The sequence below is a fragment of the Amblyraja radiata genome, chromosome 24 (genome assembly GCF_010909765.2).
Source record: "Amblyraja radiata isolate CabotCenter1 chromosome 24, sAmbRad1.1.pri, whole genome shotgun sequence".
Taxonomy (NCBI): Eukaryota; Metazoa; Chordata; class Chondrichthyes; order Rajiformes; family Rajidae; genus Amblyraja; species Amblyraja radiata.
The window spans coordinates 899,941-924,784 of NC_045979.1; the positions used below are offsets into that span (position 1 = coordinate 899,941).

At 48.6% G+C, this 24,844-nt stretch overlaps 1 protein-coding gene across 1 annotated transcript in view; it reads right to left on the reverse strand.

Annotated features, from left to right (window-relative positions):
• The window catches only part of kirrel1 (kirre like nephrin family adhesion molecule 1), a 162,754-nt gene that overhangs the window by 69,137 nt on the left and 68,773 nt on the right, over window positions 1–24,844 (reverse strand). Inside the window, exons 6-8 of the mRNA XM_033042244.1 lie at window positions 21,649–21,754; window positions 16,046–16,194; window positions 9,773–9,900 (exon numbers count right to left, since the gene is read on the reverse strand). Of these exons, the coding sequence (XP_032898135.1) occupies window positions 9,773–9,900; window positions 16,046–16,194; window positions 21,649–21,754 (383 nt within the window). The remainder of the gene's footprint in view (window positions 1–9,772; window positions 9,901–16,045; window positions 16,195–21,648; window positions 21,755–24,844) is intronic.

The window sequence follows — 24,844 nt, forward strand, 5'->3', positions numbered from 1 at the left end:
ATAGCAAAAGGATTTGAGTATAGGAGCAGGGAGGTTCTACTGCAGTTGTACAGGGTCTTGGTGAGACCACACCTGGAGTATTGCGTACAGTTTTGGTCTCCTAATCTGAGGAAAGACCTTCTTGCCATAGAGGGAGTACAGAGAAGGTTCACCAGACTGATTCCTGGGATGTCAGGAATGAAGAAAGACTGGATAGACTCGGCTTGTACTCGCTAGAATTTAGAAGATTGAGGGGGGATCTTATAGAAACTTACAAAATTCTTAAGGGGTTGGACAGGCTAGATGCAGGAAGATTGTTCCCGATGTTGGGGAAGTCCAGACAAGGGGTCACAGTTTAAGGATAAGGGGGAAATCTTTTAGGACTGAGATGAGGAAAACATTTTTCACACAGAGAGTGGTGAATCTCTAGAATTCTCTGCCACAGAAGTTAGTTGAGGCCAGTTCATTGGCTATATTTAAGACGGAGTTTGATGTGGTCCTTGTGGCTAAAGGGATCAGGGGGTATGGAGAGAAGGCAGGTACAGGATACTGAGTTGGATGATCAGCCATGATCATATTGAAGGGCGGTGCAGGCTCGAAGGGCCGAATGGCCTACTCCTGCACCTATTTTCTATGTTTCTATGTTTCTATGATCCCTCCAATCCAGTCACACCAATGCAGACCCACCAATATATATGCACCAATACGAATCATCAATGCACTCGCACCGATGCAGTCCCACCGATGCAGTCCCACCGATGCAGGCCCACCGATGCAGTCCCGCCGGTGCACTCGCACTGATGCAGTCCCACCGGTGCACTCGCACTGATGCAGTCCCACCGGTGCTGTCGAACCAATGCAGCCCCATCGATGCAGTCCTACCTATGTAGTTCCACAGATGCAGTCCCGCCGATGCAGCTGCACCGATGCAGTCTAACTGATGCAGTCCCCCCGATGCAGCCCAATCGATGCAGACACACTGATGCAGTCCCATTGATGCAGTCGCACCGATGCACTCCCACAGATAGTGATCCCACGAATAGCGATCCATTGATAAACATCAACGATACACCAATGCGGACCCACCAATACATATGCACCAATACGAATCATTGAGGCATTTATCCGATGCAGTCCCGCCGATGCAGTCCCACCGATGCAGTCCACCGATGCAGCCGCACCTATGTAGTCCTATTATGCAGTCGGACCAATGCAGTCGCACCGATGCAGTCCCACCGATAGTGATTCCAAGAATAGCGATCCATTGATATAACCATCTACAATACAGACCCACAAATACAGGCCTCGTTGCTACATTCTCCACTGATTCTCATCCCACTGATCTAACATACATACCCCACCACTTCAGCCCTACTGACCAGACCCAACAATGCATTCTCCTTGCTACAGTCCCCACCAATACAGACCCATTGATACCAACCAAAGATACAGACCCACAACATAGTCACTACTGAAACTGCCTCTACCAATAAAATCACACTAACACTGAGACACCTATACACACCCACTGAAACAGACTCCCAAAACATTCTCCCGATACAATTCCCAGTGATGCAGGCTGACAAATATAGACCCAAGGATATAGTCCCCATCGATACAGTCCCACTGATGTAGACCCACCTGACACCGTTCACACCTATATAGGTGCACTAATGCAGACCCACTTCACAGTCACTTCTGATACAGTCCCCACTGATGCAGTCTCACCAATCCATTCTCTCCAATACAGTCCCAAGGTGACAGAGACAGATGCCGATCGGACCAACATACCCAGCCATGCCTTCTCACTGACAGTCCCCACCAATGCTTTATCAATGGTGTTTTATCATTAATGTTTTATTATTATTAATGTTTAGTGTTTTCTGAGACATTCGTAACTGTCATTGTATGTCATGTTGTTACTTGTGGGCGGAGCACCAAGGCAAATTCCTTGTATGTGAATACTTGGCCAATAAACTTACTTACTTACTTTCTATGGCAAAGGATTCCACAGATTCACCATGCTCTGACTAAAGAAATTCCTTTTCATCTACTTCCTAAAGGAAAGTCCTACAATTCTGAGACTATGACCTCCAGTCCTAGACTCGCTCACTAGTAGAAACATTCTCTATCCAAGCATTTCAATGAGACCCCCCCCCCATTCTTCTAAACTCTAGCGAGTACAGGCCCTGTGCCGTCAAATGCTCATCTTAAGTTAACCCACTCATTCCTGGGATCATTCTTGTAAACCTCCTCCACAACCTCTCGAGGGCCAGCACATCCTTCCTCAGATATGGTGCCCAAAATTGCTCACAATACTCCAAATGCAGCCTGACCAGTGCCTCATGGAGTCTCGGCATTGCATCCCTGTTTTTGTATTCTATCCCTTTTGAAATAAATGCTAGCATTGCGTTTGCATTCTTTACTACAATTGGACTTGCAAACTAACTTTTTTAGGAATCCTGCACCAGCACTCCCAAGCCCCTTTGCACCCCGATTCTTGGATTCTCTCCCGATTTAGAAAATAGTCTTTATTCCTACTACCAAAATGCATGACTCCACACTTTGCTACACTATATTACATCTGCCACATTTCTGCGCACTCTCCCAACCTGTCCAAGTCCTTTATACTAATTACACCCAACCTATCCAAGTCTTTTAGTCAAATTATACCTGGCCAATTTACCTACAAACCTGTACGTCTTTGGAGTGCAGGAGGAAACCAGAGATCCTGGAGAAAACCCACTCAGGTTACGGGGAAAAGGCACAAACTGTGTACAGACAAGCACCCTCAGTCAGGATCGAACCGTGTCTGTATCAGTCGGTCTGTATCGGTGGGGACTGTGTCGATGGGTCCCTAATTGGATTGCACCATATCAGTGCAATTATTATCAGTGGGGACGGTATCAGTGGGTCTGTTTCGCTGCAATCTGAATTGCAGGGAATTGTACCGCTGGGATTATATCGATGGGTATTGTATCAATTGAGATTGTATCATTGGGTCTGTATCTGTCGGCCTGTATTCGTAAGGAGTATATTAGAGGGAATATAATTGCTGGGTCTGCATCAGTGGCTCTGCATCAGTGGGTCAGTAATGGTGGAACTGTATCGGTGAGGACAGTTATGGTAGTGACTGTGTTGTGAGCCTGTATCAGAGCCTCTGCTTCGATGAGGCTGCATTGGTGGGGACTGTCAGTGAGAGGGCATGGGTGGGCATGTTGGTCCGATCGGTATCTGTCTCTGTCACCTTGGGACTGTATTGGAGAGAATGGATTGGTGAGACTGCATCAGTGGGGACTGTATCAGAAGTGACTGTGAAGTGGGTCTGCATTAGTGCATCTATATAGGTGTGAACGGCGTCAGGTGGGTCTACATCAGTGGGACTGTATCGGTGGGGACTATATCCTTGGGTCTATATTTGTCGGCTATTTTAAAAGCCAAGCCAAGGCAAACAATTGGGCTGCAGCCACCTGACAACCAAAATTCATTTTGTGAACACAAACTTGTTAAAAAGGCGAGGCAAACAATTGGGCTGCAGACACACGACAACCAAAATTCATTTTGTGAACACAAACTTTTTAAAAAGGCGAGGCAAACAATTGGGCTGCAGACACACGACAACCAAAATTCATTTTGTGAACACAAACGTTTTAAAAAGGGCTGCAGCCACTTTACAGCCGCATCGAGGGGACTCACCGTGGAGTAGACGTGCGTTCAGTGTTATTCGCAGCTCAGAGAGCCGTGACCCTCTCGCTTCCTGGGTCTGGCAGAGACTGAGTGAGGCACGACACTTCCTGGTTTTATAGTCCCTCCCCCTTCCGCCAGCGGGGGCAGCAGAGAGAATGGGGAATTTTGTAAAAACATTAATATCTCTCTCATTTTTCATCGACGGAACAAATCCTCCGCTCTCATAAGACGGAGGGGGGTTCTGAGCGAGGTGGACAAAAATGACGGCCGTAGGTGGCTGCGTTCTCTCGGAAATCGCAGCACAGTCGGCCAAAAGCGGTCAAGATCAGAGATATAGTAATATAGATATTGGATAAGTGATGTTGTGCAGAACAGAGGGTGTGGGTGTTTGGGTGTGAAGTGGTGATTGGAGGGGGGTGAGTTTAGAAGGGCCCAGTCTTTGCAGACTGAGGTCAGGCTGTCAGTGGGTGTGAAGTGTTGGTTGGGGTGAGAAATGGTCCAGTCTTTTCATACTGGAGTCTTGCCTTAAATAGGTGTGAAGTGGTGAATGGGAAGGACAGGGTGCAGGGTCCATTCTTTGTAGACTGGGGTCTGGCTGTGTTGGTTGGGGAGGGGGTACCAGGGTTATGTTTCTGATTTTCAAACCTGCAGTAAAACTCATTCAGGTCGTTGGTCAGCTGACGATTGTCCAAAGAGCGGGGGGCTTTCCTCTTGTAGCTGGTAATTTCTTGCATGCCCTTCCAAACTGAAGAAGTCACTAGCTGAAAACTTGCTCATCAACTTCTCAGAGTACCTTTCCTTGGCAGCTCCGATTCCTCTTCTCAGCTTGTACTTGGCCTGCTTGTAAAGGTCTGCATCCCCGTTCCTGTAGGCCTCCTCTTTAGACCATCGGAGCTATCTGAGTTCTGCAGTGAACCAGGGCTTGTTGTTGTTGAACCATGTCCGGGTCCTAGTTGGAATGCAACTGTCCTTGCAAAAGCTGACATATGATGATACAGTGTCTGTATACTCATCGAGGCTTGTGGTTGCTTCTCTGAACACATTTCAATCCGTGCAGTCAAAGCAGGATTGTAGGTTCTCAATGCCCTCGCTTGTCCACCTTTTTGTTGTTCTGACCACAGGCTTTTAGTTTCTGCCTGTAGGTCGGAATAAGGTGAACTAGACAATGATCAGAGACCCAGACCCACCCGGGGAACAGAGCGATATGCGTTCTTGATTGCTGTGTAACAGTGATCGAATGTTCTCTCCCCTCTGGTGGTGATGTAACATGAAGTCTGTATTTTGGAAGGTCACGGCTGATGTTAGCTTTGTTAAAGTCCCCAAAAAGAATGACCATGGAGTCCGGGAAGTCACTCTCTACCTTCATTACGTGGTCAGCGAGTTGCGTTTACGCCTCACGTACGCAGGCTTGGGGGGGAATGTAAACTCCAGCGAGAATTAAGGAGTTAAATTCCCTCGGAGAGTAGAAGGGTTTGCAGTTTATAAAGAGGGATTCTAGGTTGGGAGAGAAGAAGTTTGACAGTACCGTGATGTCGCTGCACCGGTCCTGGTTGGTACAGAAGCATATTCTACCGCCTCTTGATTTCCCCACTGCTTCCACTTCGCGGTCCGCTCTGTGAAGTTGGAAGCCAGCCAGTTGCAGCGCGCTGTTCAGGGTAGACTCACAAAGCCAGGTCTCAGTGAAACACAGGGCAGCGGCTCAAGAGAAGTCCTTGTTTGTCCGATGCAGAAGTTGCAATTCGTCCACTTTGTTCTTGAGAGAACGTACATTTGCCAGGAATATGCTCGGGAGTGGTGTGCGTGATCCTTGTCGCCGGAGTCGGGTGAGTGCTCCAGAGCACTTCCCATAGGTCCTCCTCCGTCTCAAGGCCTTGAACGCAGCCACAGCCCCGCCGACGAGTATGTCCAAATAATCCAGTGAGTGAGCGAAATCCGCAACGATGTTTGGAGGTACCGTATGTCCGATGTTAATGAGTACCTCTCTCGTGAAAGTAATCTTTGTAGGGTTTTCACAGACGACACAAACGAACAACCGCATACAAAACAGCAAGGAGCAGTACACCGTGGCCACCATCGTCGGCGCCAGCAGCAGCTACACTGCCAGCACCAGTTACACTGCCAGCACCAGCTACACTGCCTGCAGCAGCTACACTGCCAGCACCAGCTACACTGCCAGCACCAGCTACACTGCCTGCAGCAGCTACACTGCCAGCACCAGCTACACTGCCTGCAGCAGCTACACTGCCAGCACCAGCTACACTGCCAGCAGCATCTACACTGCCTGCAGCAACTACACTGCCAGCAGCAGCTACACTGCCAGCACCAGCTACACTGCCTGCAGCATCTACACTGCCAGCAGCCACTACACTGCCAGCACCAGCTACACTGCCAGCAGCAGCTACACTGCCAGCACCAGCTACACTGCCAGCACCAGCTACACTGCCAGCAGCAGCTACACTGCCAGCAGTATCTACACTGCCAGCACCAGCTACACTGCCAGCAGCAGCTACACTGCCAGCACCAGCTACACTGCCAGCACCAGCTACACTGCCAGCAGCAGCTACACTGCCAGCAGCAGCTACACTGCCAGCAGTATCTACACTGCCAGCACCAGCTACACTGCCAGCAGCAGCTACACTGCCTGCAGCATCTACACTGCCAGCATCTGCTACACTGCCTGCAGCAGCTACACTGCCAGCATCTGCTACACTGCCTGCAGCAGCTACACTGCCAGCAGCAGCTACACTGCCTGCAGCATCTACACTGCCAGCATCTGCTACACTGCCTGCAGCATCTACACTGCCAGCACCAGCTACACTGCTGTGGAGGCCGTCAATAGATAACAGAACACAATGTACTGGCTGGATAGTTCCACTCACCAGTCGGAGTGGATAAGAATGGAGAAAGAGGAGTGTTTCCCATACGATATAGGAACGATCTCACCGATAAAATTGAATAGTATAATATATAAGAAGAACCCAATTATTCACAATACAATAAGAATTTGGAAACAAATAAAATTATCCTTGAAATTAAATAATCTATCAGTACTAACCCCACTATTGAAGAACCCTGCATTCAAACCATCTCTTATCGACAAAACATATAAACAATGGGATAGACTGGGGATTAGGAAAGTAGGAGATATGTATAAATTGGGCAAATTGTTATCATTTCAACAATTAAAATCAAAATTTAAACTGAATGATAATCAATATTTTAAATATATACAGATATGTGACTTTATGAAGAAATATACACATAGATTTCAAACTATATTTTTAGACCCTTTAGAAGAAGCAATGAATATTAAGGCTGATTCACAAAAACTAATATCATACTTTTATAATAATATATTAAATAGAGAATTACCGTCAACAGAGGCACTAAGAGAAGATTGGGAACATGAACTAATGATAAAGATCCCGAAAGATAGATGGGAAAAGTATCTGATGAACACACATAATTGTTCCATTAATGCAAGACATAATTTAATTCAATTTAAACTATAACATAGACTATATTATTCAAAAACGAGGTTGAATAAATTCTACCCAAAACGTCTCTCCCAGATGTGATAAATGTTTGTTTCAAAATGCTAATATAACACATTCATTTGTAGGATGTACAAAGTTGAATACATTTTGGAGCGATATATTTGATATATTTACAAAGCTTTTCAAGTTAAGAATAGAACCTAAAACGGAATGGATTATATTTGGAATAATAGTAGAAGATATCAATTTAAATAAAGACCAAAAAGTTTGTTTTAATTATGGGTTAATAATTGGAAAGAAATTGATACTTAAATTTTGGAAAAATACAGCTATATCAACTATTAAAATGTGGATTAGGAATATGATGGACATAGCACGCCTTGAAGCAATGAGACTCCGACTAATAGATAAATATGACCAATTCTTAAGGAGTTGGTCTCCTTTCATCGACTTTTTGGAATCACGTGATGCAGCGGTACCATAAGGATTGCTGATCAGATCAGGTCGTGGATAGATCTACATCTCCGAATAAAAATTTGAAAATGTCTTTTTTAAGGGTCTTTCTCTCCTATTTCTACTTTCTACTTTTTCTTTTCTTATATACACACTTCACGTTTTTCTATTTTCTACTATCTATTTTCCCTCTTTTCCTTCTCTCTATTATTTTTCCTTGTCTTTCTTACTTTCTTTTCAAAAACATAAAACTAGAGGTTGTACATAGAATTATAACATGTTATATGTTATGACATAGTTGGCACCTAAAACTAGGTCCCACTGTATTGTTTTGTATTGTATTAACTTCTAATAAAATAAATACAAATAAAAATAGATATTTTTAAAGCAGTGATAGATAGATTCTTGATTAGTGTGGGCGTCAATGGTTATAGGGTGAAGGCAGGTGAATGGGGTTAGGAGGGAGAGATAGATCAGCAACGATTGAATGGTGGAGTAGACGTGTAGGGCGGAGTGGACTAATTCTGCTCCTATCACTTATTATGACCTTAATTGAAAATTGTCCTTAGTGTATGTAGAATAGTGTAAGTGTGCGGGGATCGCTCTTCGGCAGAGACTGGTGGGTTGTAGATCCTGTTACCACCTTGTATTTCTAAAAACTAAAAAGAGAGCAGGACCTACACAGTGAATTGCAGGGCACTGGGGGATGTTGTAAAGCCGAGGGGTCTAGAATGGCAGGTACATAGTTCCTAAAAAGTGGCATCACAGATACAAAGGGTGGTTAAGCATGCTTTTGGCACATTAGTCCCAATCAGTCAATTGAGTATTGAAGTTGGGAGGTCATGTTACCATTGTATAAGACATTAGTGAGGCCATTGCAGAGAAGATTCAGAAGGCTGTTGCCAGGACTCGACGCCTGAGCTATAGGGTGAGATCGAGCAGGCTAGGACTTTATTTCTTGAGCGCAGGAGGATGAGGGGTGATTGTACAGAGGTGATTGTACAAGATCATGAATGGAAGAGATTTGGTGAATGCACAGAGTTTGTTGCTTCGTGTAGGAGAATTGAGAACTAATGGACATAGGTTTCAGACGAGGGGGAAAGATTTAATTGGAACTTTTTTACATCCAGTGTGGTGGCTCCATGGAATGGTCTGCCGGGGGAAGTAGTTGAAACTGTCATCATATTTAAGAAACATTTGGACAGATACATGGATAGGACAGGGTTATCAGCCAACATGAAGTAGGTAGGACTAACATGGATGGGGTCAGCGTGGGCGAGTTGGGCTAATGGGCGTTTCCATGCTGTAAAGACGACTTGATACAGAACCCACTGATACAGACCCACCCGTACAGACCCCCCGATACAGACCCACGAGTACAGACCCCTTCCCCCCGATACAGACCTCCCCCCCCCCGATACAGACCCACATGTACAGACCCACCCGTACAGACCCCCCGATACAGACCCACGGGTACAGACCCCCTCCCCCCGATACAGACCTCCCCCCCCCCGATACAGACCCACAGGTACAGACCCACCCGTACAGACCCCCCGATACAGACCCCCTCCCCCCGATACAGACCTCCCCCCCCCCGATACAGACCCACAGGTACAGACCCACCCAATACAGACCCACGGATACAGACCCCCTCCCCCCGATACAGACCTCCCCCCCCGATACAGACCCACCCGTACAGACCCACCGATATAGACCCCCCCGTATAGACCCCCCGATACAGACCCATGGATATAGAGCCACGGATATAGACCCACGGATACAGACCCCCCAATACAGACCCACGGATACAGACCCCCTTCCCCCGATACAGACCTCCCCCCCCCCCCGATACAGACCCACCTGATACAGACCCACCCGATACAGACCCACCCGATACAGACCCCACCCCCCCCCCCCCGATACAGACCCACAGGTACAGACCCACGGATAGAGACCCACCCATACAGACCCACCGATACAGACCACCCCCACCGATACAGACCCACAGGTACAGACCTCCCGATACAGACCCACCCTAATACAGACCCACCCATGCAGTCCCCACTCATGCAGTCCCCACCCATGCAGTCCCCACCCATGCATTACCCATGGATATAGCCAGACTGATACTGACCCACCTATAGAGCATCACTTACCACATTGGATCCTTTCCTTGTCCACGTCAAGGTCAATGGCGGGTTTCCCACCCACACACAGCTGAGCACCACACTGTCCCCCATATCAGCTGTTGTCGTCACTGGCTCCTCAACCATACGTGGTCCAACTGTGGCAGCAAGCACAACATACAGAGTAAATGCAAATAAGGGAAATAAAGGGAAATTGACAGAGTAAGAGGGAAGGAGGCAGAATTCTGGGAGAAACAATGGTGAAGGAAGAAACAATTTGAGAAGAAGCGGAGCCTTCATTATATGGGATTGAATCTGGGAAAGTGTGAGGTCATAGAGTCAAAGTGCATGGAACCAAGATCTTCGGCCCAACATCCATACAGGACAAGATACCCCAACTGAGCTAGCCCGATTTGCCTGGGCCTGGCCCATGGCATGAACCTTTCCTATCCATGTACATGTCTTTTAAATATTGTTGTGAATCTGCCTCAATTATTTCCTCAGGCAATTTGTTCATATACTCACCGAACTCTAAGAAAATGGTGCTCCTCAGGTTCCTATTAAATCTTTCCCCTTAAGTCTGACATGGGCAGGACCTCTACAGTGAATGGTAGGGCACTGGGGTGTGTTGGGCGTATAGGGGCAAGGTTTCTTGTAGGATGAGTTGCAGGTACATAAGGTGGTCAAAAAGGCTTTTGGTACATTGGCCTTCATCAGTCCGTGTAATCTATTCTTCACTTTTCACAACCTCTTTTTCTTCTCTCCTTTCTCACTTCTCTCTTTAAAAAAAGGGAAGTTGTACAGAGACTGTAATATGTTAACATCGCTTTGTACCAATGCATTGTGCTCACTTCTAATAAATAACATTTAATCAGTCCGTGTATTGATTATAGAAGTTGGGAGGTCATGTTGCAATTGTATAAGACGTTGGTGAGACCGCATTTAGAGTATTGTGTTCAGTTCTGGGCACCATGTTATAGGAAAAATGTTGTCAAGTTGGAAAGGGTACAGAGAAGATTTACGAGGATGTTGCCAGGATGTTGCCAAGATCACTAGAGGGTGTGAGCTATCGGGAGAGGTTGAGTAGACTGGGACTCTATTCCATGGAGTGCAGGAGGATGAGGAGTGATCTTATAGAGGTGTATAAAATCATGATAGGAATAGATTGGGTAGATGCACAGAGTCTCTTGCCCAGAGTTGGTGAATCGCGGACCAGAGGACGTAGGTTCAAGGGCAAAAAATTGAATAGGAATCTGTGGTGTAACTTCTTCACACAATGGGTGCCAGAGGAGGTAGTTGAGGCTGGGACTATCCCAATGTTTAAGAAACAATTAAACAGGTACATGGATAGGACAGATTTGGAGGGATATGGACCAAATGCAGGCAGGTGGGACTAGTGTAGCTGGGACATGTTGGCCGGTGTGGGCAAGTTGGACCGAAGGGCCTGTTTTTGCACACTGTATCACTCTGTGACGCTATGACTCTCACATATCATCGATCCCCACCATCTGGCCCGTGTGCGGACGTGGCGTTGAAGGACGAGAAGCCAAAGCAAAGAAGTGGAAGCCAAATAACCGAACGTAAACAAAGCCGAAATGCCAAATAACTGAAAGCGTACGGAGCCGAAACGGCAACTAATCAAAAGGGTGGGATGCCTAAAAGCAAACTAACCGAACGGGCGGGACGCCTAAAAGTAGACTCACCGAAAGGCCGCTCTGCCGAAACGCCAACTCACCGGAAAGCTGCGTCGCCTACAAGCCAACTCACAGAATGGTTACTCTGCCGAAATGTCAAATAACGGACATGACATTGCCAGGCGGGCGGGACTTGTAGGCGATTGGTCCCGACCCCCGCGACCATCACATCACTGGCCAATGGAGACGGGAGCATGGGGTTCATTTTCCCACACAAGCCATAGGGGACTGGGCACGCTGAACACGAGCACCAAGTTGTACGCGGCCGAAGGAGCACATCCCTCAGGACAGCCCCCACTCTCCTCTGGGAGAGTGACGGGCTGTGTGTCAGCAGCACCGGGTGGAGCAGAGGTGTGGGACAGGCTGGTCCCTCCGCCCACCCAGTCACTGACCGCGATGCACCGCCATCGGACCACAACCCCCACTCCAGGGTGATTCACCCCCCCCCACCCCGACCCCAACCCCCACCGTGTGATTCACCCTCCCGACCCCCAGACCCCAACCCCCCACACCAGGGTGATTCACCCCCCCCAACCCCCGGACCCAAACCCACACAGGGTGATTCACCCCCCCCCCCGACCCCAACCCCCACACCAGGGTGATTCATCCTCCCTGACCCTCAGACCCCAACCCCCCACACCAGGGTGATTCACCCCGCCCCCCCCCCGACCCCAACCCCCACACCAGGGTGATTCACCCCCCCCCCCCGACCCCCCGACCCCAACCCCCACACCAGGGTGATTCACCCCCCCCCCGACCCCCAGACCCCAACCCCCACACCAGGGTGATTCACCCCCCCCAACCCCCGGACCCAAACCCACACTGGGTGATTCACCCCCCACCCCGGCCATGGGGACAGACGGCTCGTGGCATTGGCAGCCATAGTAAATCACTTTTAAAACATGGGGGGGGGGGGGGGGGGGGGGGGGTGGGACGACACAAATTCCCTGGCGGGCCGATGACAAGTGGGCATGACAACGAATAATTTTATCTCCTCCCATTCGCCCCTCGCCCCCCCCTTGACAACAAGAGGCACATTTTATTTATTGTTTAAACACAGTAATTCCGTCTGGTTGCCTGCGTAACGCACTCAAGCTCCAACACTCAAAACACCCGATAATCTGTAATCTGTTTTAACCAAAGATGAACACAAAAAGCTGGAGTAACTCAGCGGCACCGGCAGCATCTCTGGAGAGAAGGAATGGGTGGCGTTTCTGGACGAGACCATTCTTCAGACCTGAAGAATGAGTCTGAAGGGTCTCGACCCGAAACGCCACCTTCTCTCCAGAGATGCTGCCTGTCCACCGAATCACTCCAGCATTTTGTGTCCATCTCCGGTTAAAACAGATTACAGATCATCTGATGTTTTGAGCGTGGGAGCGTGTGTGCGTTACGCAGGCAACCAGACAGTATTACTGTGTTTAAACACTAAATAAAACATGCTTCTTGTTGTCGGGGGGGGGGGGGGGGGGGGGGGGGGGGGGAGTGGGAAGAGATAAAATTGTTTGTTGTCATCCACATTTGTCATGTCATCGGCCCGCCAGGGAATTCGTGTGTCTCTCCTCCCCCATGTTTTAAAAGCTATTTACTATGGCTGCAAATGCCCCGAGCCGTGTGTCCCTGGGGGTTGGGGTCCAGGGGTCGGGGAGGGTTAATCACCCTGGTGTGGGGGTTGGGGTCCGGGTGTCGGGGAGGGTTAATCACCCTGGTGTGGGGGTTGGGGTCCGGGGGTCGGGGAGGGTTAATCACCCTGGTGTGGGGGTTGGGGTCCGGGGGTCGGGGAGGGTTAATCACCCTGGTGTGGGGGTTGGGGTCCGGGGTCCGGGAGGGTTAATCACCCTGGTGTGGGGGTTGGGGTCCGGGAGGGTTAATCACCCTGGTGTGGGGGTTGGGGTCCGGGGTTTGGAGAGGGTTAATCACCCTGGTGTGGGGGTTGGGGTCCGGGGGTCCGGGAGGGTTAATCACCCTGGTGTGGGGGTTGGGGTCAGGGGGTCGGGGAGGGTTAATCACCCTGGTGTGGGGGTTGGGGTCCAGGGTTTGGGGAGGGTTAATCACCTTGGTGTGGGGGTTGGGGTCCGGGGGTCGGGGAGGGTTAATCACCCTGGTGTAGGGGTTGGGGTCCGGGAGGGTTAATCACCCTGGTGTGGTGGTTGGGGTCCGGGAGGGTTAATCACCCTGGTGTGGGGGTTGGGGTCCGGGGATCCGGGAGGGTTAATCACCCTGGTGTGGGGGTTGGGGTCCGGGGGTCGGGGTGAATCACCCGGTGTGGTGGTTGGGGTCCGATGGCGGTGCATCGTGGTCAGTGACTCTGGGAGGGCAAAGGGACCAGCCTGTCCCACACCTCACCTCCACCCAGCGCTGCTGACACACAGCCTTTCACTGTGCGGCCACACGGGCGAGACGAGGCGGAGGGCGGCCGTGGCCGTGGGAGAGTGGGGGCTGTCCCGAGGGATGCGCTCCTTCGGCCGCTTACAACTTGGTGCTCGGGTTCAGAATGCCCAGTCACCTGTGGCTTGTGTGGGAAAATTACCCCCACCCTCCCGTCTCCATCGGCCAGTGATGTGATGGATGCGGGGGTCTGGATCAATCGCTGACAAGTCCCGCCCACCCCCGGCGACGTCATGTCATGACTTTTCGGCAGAGCGGCCTTTCAGTGCGTTTGCTTTTAGGCGTTTATGCTTCGTTTCCGTTCGGTTATTTGGCTTCTACATCTTTGCTTCAGCTTCTCGTCCTTTGACACCACATCCGGGTACCATCTGGACCATGCCCTCTTTTCACTTCTACAATTAGTTACAAGTCTGAGCTTCCACCATCAGGCTCACAAAGAGCAAATTTCCTACAAATATCAGGTTCTTCAAACAACCTGCATGACTACAATCACACCTTGACAACAGGACACCTCCTGCATTCCCCTGGACTTGTTTTACTCTTCCAATTGTCTTTTTGCACAGCCTTCTTTCTTTTATGTGCAATTTATATATAATTTATATTTCCGTGTGTTTGTCTGAGTCCATGTGCCTCTGATGCTGCCACAAAGATTTTCATTTATACCTGTTATCACTATACAGTACATGTGCTTATGACAATAAATTCAATGACCTGAATACTCATGAGCTACTGCTTCATGGATACTCCATGTCAGAGCTAGTGGGAGATAAGGTTACAAAGGGGGAGGGGATTCATGCCATTCCGTCGGCATTGACTCTCTGCAGAGCTATCCCACCAGCCCCATTCGACCCCTCTATATCCCTGCAACTCTGAAACTCATTCTTTATCTCATGTGCCCATCCATTTCCCTTTAATCCTTTTGACATTTACCTGCAGTCAGAGATAACTTAATCCTTGGAATGTTTGTTGAACTTGGGAGGTTAAAATTCAGGGGATAGTTACGAATGCCGACAAGACCTTTGATTTAGAGGGATCTAGATAGAATGATAACTATGGCATACGGCATCCATTTCATCAGTGTAAGCAGCAGCAAGTCATGTTGCAGCTTTTGAAAACTTTGGTGAGGCCAAATGTGGAGTATTGTGCACGGTTCTGGTCACCCAATTACAGGAAGAACGTGGAGGCTTTGGGAAAGGTTTACAGGAATCCTCTCGACTAAGGGTATTAGCTGCAAAGTGAGGTCGGACAAATCTGGATTGCTTCTCTGGAAATGCAGAGGTTGAAGGGAGACCCAATAGAAGTATATATAATTATGCAAGGCATAGATAGGATGGATAACCAGAGTCATTTTCCTAGAGTGGAGATAGAAGTAGAGCTTTAATGTGAAAGAGGGGAATTTTAAAAGGGACAATGGGGCATTTCTTGTACCACCATAGACTTGTCTTTTTTCTAATTTTGTTTTGCACTTATGTTGTGTTTTCCTGCATAGTCTTTTTTTCATTTCAGTATCTTGCAGAATTTTAAGCGTAATTTAGTTTAGTTTAGTTTAAATATACAGCGCGGATAAAGGCCATTCGGCCCACTGAGTCCGCACCGACCAGCGATCCCCGCACATTCACACCTTCCTACACACTAGGAAAAATTTACAATTTTATCACAGCTAATTTAACCTACAAACCTGTAATGTGGGAGGAAACCGGAGCACCCGGAGAAAAGTCATGCAGGTTACGGGAAGAATGTACAAACTTGCTACAGATAGCACCCATAGTCAGGATCGAACCTGGGTCTCTGGTGCTGTAGGGCAGCAACACTACCGCTGTGCCACTGCAACACCCTGTGATAAATGTACAATATATGGTTTGGTGTGTTGACTGAGCCTCTGTGCCTGTCACGTTGCACTAAGTAAGATTTTCCTTGTACCCTTTATCTCACTGTACGTATGCACATGGCAATGAACTCGATGACCTAAGATATTCAGTCAAGGCAGTTGTACAGAGCGGTGGGTACCTGGAACATGTTGCCAGGGGTGGTGGCAAAAACAAATATGATAGTGGAGTTTAAGAGCCAGTTAGACACATTTACATGCAGACAATAGAAGGATATGGATCACATGTAAGCAGAAGGGATAAGTACAATTTGGCATCATATTTGGCACAGACAATGAAGAGCTTGTTCCTGTGCTATACTGTTCTGTGCTCATTGCTCTGTATTCACCACTTACACTCCACATCGACCAGCGAGCTGACGTTCGTACTTCCCACTGCGTTCTGCACCTCGCAGGAGACAGGCTCTGTGAAGTAGGTGTGGTCCACCGACGTCTCAAACACACTGCCTCGCGCTCCCTCAATCAGCAGACCACCCTTCGCCCACCTGTGGAATAGTGAGAGAGGAGAGGGGGAGGTGAGGGAGAAGGGCAGTGGGTAGAACAAGGAGGGGGGTGAGGGAGAGAGAAATGAAATGAAGGGGAATGGGAGAGGGGTATGGGGAAGTGGAGGGGGGATGGGAAGGGGGAGGGGTGGGTGCAGGGGTGATGGGGAAGGGGGAAAGGGAGGGGGAGGAGAGGAAATGTGAGGGGGGAGAGGAAGGGGGGAAAGAGTGAGGGGGAAATCAGACGTGGAGGGTGAGGGGGAAGGGGGGTTAAGAAGGAGGGGGAAGGAGAAGGGGCAGGGAGAGAGGAGACAAGGATAGGTGGAGAGAGGTGAGGAGGAGGGGTGGAGGGGGTGGGGGGGTGGAGGATGGGAGGGGAGAGGGAATTCCGTGGGTAGAGAAGGAACGGTGAGGGAGGGGAGGGATGGGGAGGGTGGAGGGGAGGGGGAAACGAGCAGAAGGAGGGTAAAGTAAGAGAGGAGGAGAAGGGTGGAGATTGAAGACAGGGGTGGGGCAGAAGTGAGTGGAGGGGAGAAGATGGGTAGAGATGGGATGTGGGGAGGAGAGAGGATGGTGGGATGTGAGGAGGAGTGGGGGGAGGGGCGACAAGTGAGTAGACCGCTTGCTATTTCCTCTCTCCTTGGGTCCTGTGGTGTTTGGAGTCTGCTCTTGGTTCTTGGACCTGGAGGCAGGGGGTTGACACAGGGACGAACAGGTGAGGAATGGTATCGGGCTGAACACCAGCTGGAAAAGGAGGCACTGAACTACCTCTACTGCTGCAGAGGGACACGTCCAACCATTGCTCACTTTCCTAGTGGCTCCTCTGATCTGTCCCTTGATCTACACCCTAGTCCATCTCTTAGTGTATAGGATACTGGTCAGTGGAGGAATACAGAAGGGAATTAGCTGTGAGGTAACAACTCCACCATTCTACTGATGGGGACAGGCGGCAGAGACAGCTTGGTTTGGCCCTGCTTGTATTTGCTATATTCAGTGTAACAGTGAGAATAATTTGTGGGTTAATCACCCCAAGCTGGTCATGAAGTGAAATCATTGTGAAGCAATGGGAATGAGGGAAAGACCAGTTAGAGTGTGCTGTGTCATTACCCTGTGTGGGGAACGTATGGGACCGTTGGGTGCCGCGGGTGGTCAAATGCACCCTGGGCAAGGATTGTGATATAGTTATTTCATATTTAGAATATTTGGTATTTTGCAATATTGAAGAATATTTGGTAACGCCTGTATTTGGTGGTGGGTGTGTTCTTGCTATTTGCATCGTCGATATTATTGATGTAAATAATTGATTACATTTATTTTCGGAAAAGAAAAGTGGGGCAGGCATTGAATGGTTCACTTTGAAGAACGTGGGAGGTGGTCTCTAGTGGAAGTCAATCAATGCAGGGGTCCTTTCCTTCAATACCAGGGACCTGTGGTGGAGGGTGCTTCACCCAGCAGTCTCCTGGAACAGATTCCTGAGCTGGTTCAGAGACTCACCAGCCACCTGCACTTCTGTGAGCTGCAAGTCTGTGTTGCACACATGCATGGCGTAAAGTTGCAACCCTTGGTTGAGTATTTACGGGGACTGCTCCTTGTATTCTGCCTCCATTTTAGTTCCACTGTCCTCATCTTTTTTCTCATAATCAAAAATAATTTATTCAATTACCATGTTAACACACCCACCACCATTGTACAAAATCACAAAATTATCTGACACTAAATCTTCAAATAGCTATAATACAATCCTTATTGAGGATACATTCAACTGCCCGCAGTGCCCAATGGTCCCAGAAATCCCCCAGGGTGCCTGTGAACAGCACCTAGTCCCTTTCCTAAACCATTCAGGCACGGACGTAACCCCAGAAAAGGGGCAGGCAGCAGCTCGGGCAGAGCCTACTTCAGCCTGGCGCCGTGACTTGTGGATGGCTAGCTTGGCCAGGCCCAGGAGCAACCTAACCAGGACATCTTCAGCCCTCCCCTCTCCCCTACGCACAGAGTATCCAACAATGAGATTGGTGGGTGTGATGTGCAGCTTGAAGGTTACTGTCCTCACCTTTGGTCACCCAATGCAGAGGACAGCATGTAGAGTGAACCATGCCTTTTTTTTTTTATTAAACCAAAAAATAATTTTAATTAACTATTTACAAAAATACACACAGAATTACAAACAAACCCACAAATACAAAATAAACAAATATTCTTAAATATTAGATAACTATTTCCCCATCCTTATTGAGGATACATTCAACCCCCTGTGGTGCCCAGCGGTCTCGGAAATCCCACATGTGGATAGCGTGTAGTCCCTCTCAAGTACCACCCGGGCTCAGACATAACACTGGAAAAGGGGCAGAGCCCTCTTCCGTCTGGCGCCGTGACTCGTGGATGGCCAACTTGGCCAAGCCTAGGAGCAACCCAACCAGGACATCTTCAGCCCCGCCCTCTCCCCCACGCACAGGGTGTCCAAAGATGAGGTTGGTGAATGTGAAGTGCAGCCAGATGGCAAGGAACAGCCCCTTTAGATATTGGAACAGGATCTGCAACCTCACACACTCCAGATACACATGGTACACAGACTTTTCCAGCCTGCTACAGTGGCAGGCGGCATTCCTGTATTGTTACCTGGAGACGGACAATGTGTATCGGACAATGTGCACTGTGTCATTACATGTAGCAGGACGTGCTGCGGACAATGTGCTGCCATTACATGTAGTGGGACATGCATGAAATGATGCACTGTGATCACACAGATGGACATGTGTATCGAACGGTGCTGTCTATTACATGGAGTGGGAGGTGTATTGAATGTAGTGCTGTGCCATTACATGAAGCGGGACATGTATCAAATGGTGCTCTGTCATTATACAAATGTGGACATATATCGATTGGAATGCTCTATCACTACAGAGTGGGACGTGTATTGAACGGTGTTCTGTGTTGTTACATGTAGTGAAACATGTATCATGTGGTGCACTGCTCTTACACATAGACGTCTGTCCATCCATGTGCTGTGTGGAACTGGTATCAAACTTGCACTGCCATTACGCAGAGTGAGGCAGCATGAAACAGTGCCCTGTGTCATCAAATGCAATATACAGCACTGTCATGACATGCAGTGGGATGTGCTATTGCAGGATAGAACAATGCACTATTGCTGCAAAGTGGGAGGCATGCATCAACAGAGCTCTATCATTACATGGGATAGGCTTCATGGAACAGTGCACTGTCAATACAGAGTGGGGTGTACATTGAATATTGAGTGAGTGCACTGTGCCATTACATTTGACAAAGCTTGCACCTGTTTCTCAGGATACTGGAGGGCATAGCTTTAAGGTGAGAGAGGGAAAGTTTAAAGGAGATGAGCGGGGCAAGTGTCTTTTACACAGAAGGTGTTGAGTGCCTGGAGCGGCCAGGGGGGTGGTGGTTAAAGCAGGTACAATAGTGGGATTTAAAGACCTTTGGATAGGCACATGGATATGGGTCATGCATCGAGAGATGGGCCATTCATCGGTCACAGCGCCAGGCAGACCAGGGCTCTGCCCGAGACAACTGCCTGCCCCTTTTCCAGGGTTACATCCATGCTCGGGAGTCTCTTGAAAAAGAAGACGCAATGTCCTCGGGCACCATGGAGGGATTCCAGGACCAGTTGGCACTGCGTACCCTGGATCAGGATTGTTTTATAGTCATTTGATCTTTAGTTGGATGGAATATTTGGCAGTTTTATATTATGGTAGTGGGTGTTTTGTTGATGTGTAAATGCTATTGTAACCAACTGAATAAATTTAATTTAGTAAAAAACAAAACAAAAATGAGGTGTGCACGAGCCTGCACTGTCATTAGATGTAGTGTGTCATGCATTGAGTGGTGCAATGTTATTACCCGGTGAGGTGTGCATGGGTCACTACACAGAGTGACGTGTACATGAGTGTACACTATCACTACATGGTGAGGTGTGCAAGAGTGTGCACTGTCATTGTGTGGAGCTGGTCATGCATATAGCAGTGCAGTTTACATGGAGTGAGACGTGTATGGAATGTTGGCGGTCATTACACACAGAGGAATGGAACCTAGGATGGAGGATAGTGCACGGAGGAGTCCCACATAATCTGTTTCTGTGCCGGTTCACAGACTCGCCAGCCACATGCCACTTTTGCGGGTTGAATGAGCCTGTGTTCCACATATATATGGAGTGCAAGAAGTTCCAATATCTGAAGGGGCTGCTCCTTGCCTTCTGGCTGCACCACCATCCTCATCTTTGGACACCCTGTGTGTAGGGGAGAGAGTAAGGGTTGAAGATGTCCTGGTTGGGTTGTTCCTAATCCTGGCCAAGCTGGCCATGCTCCAGTCACCGCGCCAGCCGGAAGAGGGATTTTCTGGTGTTACATCCGTGCCAGGGTGGTATTAGAGAGGGACAAGACGCTGTCCACCAGGGTCTTGGCGAATTTCCGGGACCCTGCGCACCTGGGGGGGGGGGGGGGGGGGAGTGGGACGGGGACGGCATTCTTAATATGGATGGTGATATAGTTGCGTAATAGTATTTTTAGTATTGAAGAATATTTGTTTGATGTATTATGCTGGTGGGTTTTGTTTTGATTTATTTCGTACTGTACATATTATTGTTAATAATTGAATCAATTATTTTGGGTTTAGAGCAGTGTGCTACTGTACATTGTTACATGGATTGGGTCTTGCATCACACAGTGTGCAGTGATATCCTTATATAGTTATTTGACAATTTTGTCTTTAGATCATTTAGTGATTTTGTATTATGGTGATAGGTGTGTTACCACTGTTTTGGGTTGAAAATATTATATTTCATAATTGAATTAATTATTTTTGATTACAAAAATGTTTTAAAGCATTGCACTATGTTATCAGGGTGTGGAACATACAGTCATTATATGTGGTGCAAAGTGCATTGGTCGGCTGCGTCCGGTGGGATGTGTGTCGTGCCGCACACTGTATCGTTACAGAAAGAGTAGAACATTGATTAAACGGCCATTTCTGTAATTCCACAGAACATGCATCAAACAGGTGCGGACTAGTGCCATTCATTGTAGGGCTGTGGGGTGAGAGCAGGGCAGTGCAATTGGTTTGGAGATACGGATTATTTTGAGATTGACACAGGGCTGTGGGGAGAGAATGGGGCAGTAGGGCCAGTTTGGGAGGTGGGATTAGTTCAGGGAATATTCCAGGGCAGTTGGGAGAGTGTGGGGTTAATTTGGGATTGACACAGGACTGTGGGAGTAGTTTGCAGATTGATAAAGGGCTGTGGGAGAGAGGATTCACGGGAATTGGTACAGGACTGTGGGGAAAGGGTGGGGGTGCTGAGTTGATGAGTGGATGAGTTTACAGATTGCCTGCATGGGACATTTAAGCCTGTGCTGTAGACGTCACAGACAGTGAAGAGGAGCAGCAGGGGATGGGCTTTGGGTCAGAGTTGCTCCAGTATGATCTCCTCACCTGTATGCTTTGATGGCAGGGTTGGCATTGGCTGTGCAGGTGAAGACCACATGCTCTCCCTCTCGCACTTTCTGGGGGTGGATTGACAAGGTGACAGATGGTGGGTCTGTGGGTGAGGAAGACAAAGGTCAGTGGGGTTAGGGAGGTAGGCGAGGGCTAGCGATGGAGGGAAGGGAGAAGAACAGGGGGGAAAGACTGAAGGGAAAGTAAAGAGGGGAAGAGGAGAGTCTCTCTCCGTCTTCCCATCTCTCTCCCCGGAATAGTCTCCTCTCTCTTCCCTTCCCTGTCACCATCTCACTGACCCTCCCCTTTCTTTCTCTCTCTCTCTCTCTTCCTCTCTCTCTCTCTCTACCCCCTCTCTCTCTCACCCCTCTCTCACTCTCTCCCCCCCCCCTCTCTCTCTCTCTCCCCCCCATGCCCCAAACATCAAAGAGAACCTCTCCCTCTCCCCTTCTCTGTCTTTCTCCCCATCACCCCCTTCCCCTCTCCATCTCCCTGTTCTGTCTATCACCCTCAGGGCAGCATGGTGCAGCGGTAGAGTTGCTGCATTACAGTACTGAACACCCAGGATCAATGCTGACCTCGGGTGCTGTTGTACACAGTTTCTATGCTGTCCATGTGACCACGTGAATTTTCTCCAGGTGCTCCGGTTTCCTCCCACATTCCAACAATATACAGGTTTGTAGGTTAAATAGTTTCTATACATTGTCTCTCACTCCCTCTCTCTGTCACTCCATCTCCCCATCGATCATGATATCTCACTCCCTTCCTCTCATTCACTCCCGCTCCCTCTCTCCATGTCCCTCTCTCCCTCTCCCCATCACACTCCCCTCCCCACCTCAGTACCTCTCCTCCCCCCATCCCTCTCTCTCTCCCTGTCCCTCTCTCCATCACACTCCCCTCCCCACCTCAGTACCTCTCCTCCCCCCATCCCTCTCTCCCTCCCCTGTCCCTCTCTGCACCATAGTCCCTTACCATTCTCCATTTCTCCTTCAACTTTCTGCTTCTCCCTCCCATCCTTTTCATCTCCTAATATTCTGTCAGTTTTCACATCTACAGTACATCTCCCTATTCTCCCACTCCTCATGTTGCAATTTTCCTCCCAATCTCCCTCTCCCTTTCCATGCCTTCTTCCCACACCCTCTCCCACACCCATTCACTATCCACCTCTCTACCTGCTACTTGTTTTTGTTCTCACTAACCCACTGCAGTGTGAATTCTCTAGTTCACAATCAAGCTTGTGATTGAGGCAGTGCAGCGTAGGTTCACGAGATTGATCCCTGGGATGGCGGGACTGTCATATGAGGAAAGATTGAAAAGACTAGGCTTGTATTCACTGGAGTTTAGAAGGATGAGGAATCTTATAGAAACATATAAAATTATAAAAGGACTGGACAAGCTAGATGCAGGAAAAATGTTCCCAATGTTGGGCGAGTCCAGAACCAGGGGCCACAGTCTTAGAATAAAGGGGAGGCCATTTAAGACTGAGGTGAGAAAAAACTTTTTCACCCAGAGAGTTGTGAATTTGTGGAATTCCCTGCGACAGAGGGCAGTGGAGGCCAAATCACTGGATGGATTTAAGAGAGAGTTAGATAGAGCTAGTTGAATCAAGAGATATGGGGAGAAGGCAGGCACGGGTTATTGATTGGGGACGATCAGCCATGATCACAATGAATGACGGTGCTGGCTCGAAGGGCAGAATGGCCTCCTCCTGCACCTATTTTCTATGTTTCTATGTTTCTATGAGCCTCCAGTGCCTTTGTCTCCCTGCTTCCTCATCACCCCACTATCTTTCCTATTCTCTATTTCCCTCTCCCAGTCCCGCTTCCCATTCTCCCCACCTGACCATGTTGATCTCTCTTTCTGTAGTGACCTAGACTTAGTTAAGTCGTGACGGTATGGACATGGGGAGAGGCAAACAAGGCTGTGGTGTTGCCCTCACCAGGAGTGTTGCTGTTGATGCTGCCCGGTGCTGCCGAGCCACCACTGAGGAGCCAGTGGCACAGACACTGGCAATGGCCGCTGGCACTGCCCTTTGGCACTGGGAATGCCGCACGGTTACTGTGTCTCAGTGTGAAATAACATTCCCCACAGCCTCCCTAAATACAACTCATAATTAGTTTCTTGCAGCTCCATATCATCAGATAATTGCAATTAGCTACCCTGTTCTGTCAGTTTGCTTTTTTTTTACCAATTCACGTTTTGTTTTCTAATCAAGAGTCTGAAGAAGGGTCCCAACCCAAAACGTCACTTATTCATGTCCTGCAGGAATCCTGCCCGACCCGCTGAGTTACTCCTTGTGCCACCCAAGAGCTTCTACAGTTCCCTGTGGCTTTCATTCTCCTGCTAGCAAGGTGCAAGCCAGGCCTACAGGGAGAGTTGGGAGTGTGTGGGTGAGTAGGGTTAACAACAAGCTCACAGGGAAAGGAGAGGTCACAGGTATTGAACAATTTCTTTTCTTCGGTATTCACCAAGGAGAAGGATATTAAATTATGTGAGGTAAGGGAAACAAGTAGAGTAGCTATGGATACTATGAGTTACCATATAACCATATAACAATTACAGTACGGAAACAAGCCATCTCGACCCTTCTAGTCCGTGCCGAACACATAATCTCCCCTAGTCCCATATACCTGCGCTCAGACCATAACCCTCCATTCCTTTCCCATCCATATAACTATCCAATTTATTTTTAAATGATAAAAACGAACCTGCCTCCACCACCTTCACTGGAAGCTCATTCCACACAGCTACCACTCTCTGAGTAAAGAAGTTCCCCCTCATGTTACCCCTAAACTTCAGTCCCTTAATTCTCAAGTCATGTCCCCTTCTTTGAATCTTCCCTACTCTCAGTGGGAAAAGCTTTTCCACGTCAACTCTGTCTATCCCTCTCATTATTTAAAAAACCTCTATCAAGTCCCCCCTTAACCTTCTGCGCTCCAAAGAATAAAGCCCTAACTTGTTCAACCTTTCTCTGTAACTTAGTTGCTGAAACCCAGGCAACATTCTAGTAAATTTCAAAGTAAAAGAAGTACTGACACTTTTGAAAAATATAAAAGTGGATAAGTCCCAGGTCCTGACAGGATATTCCCTAGGGCATTGAGGGAAGTTAGTGTAGAAATAGCCGGGGCTATGACAGAAATATTTCAAATGTCATTAGAAACGGGAATAGTCCCCGAGGATTGGCGTACTGCGC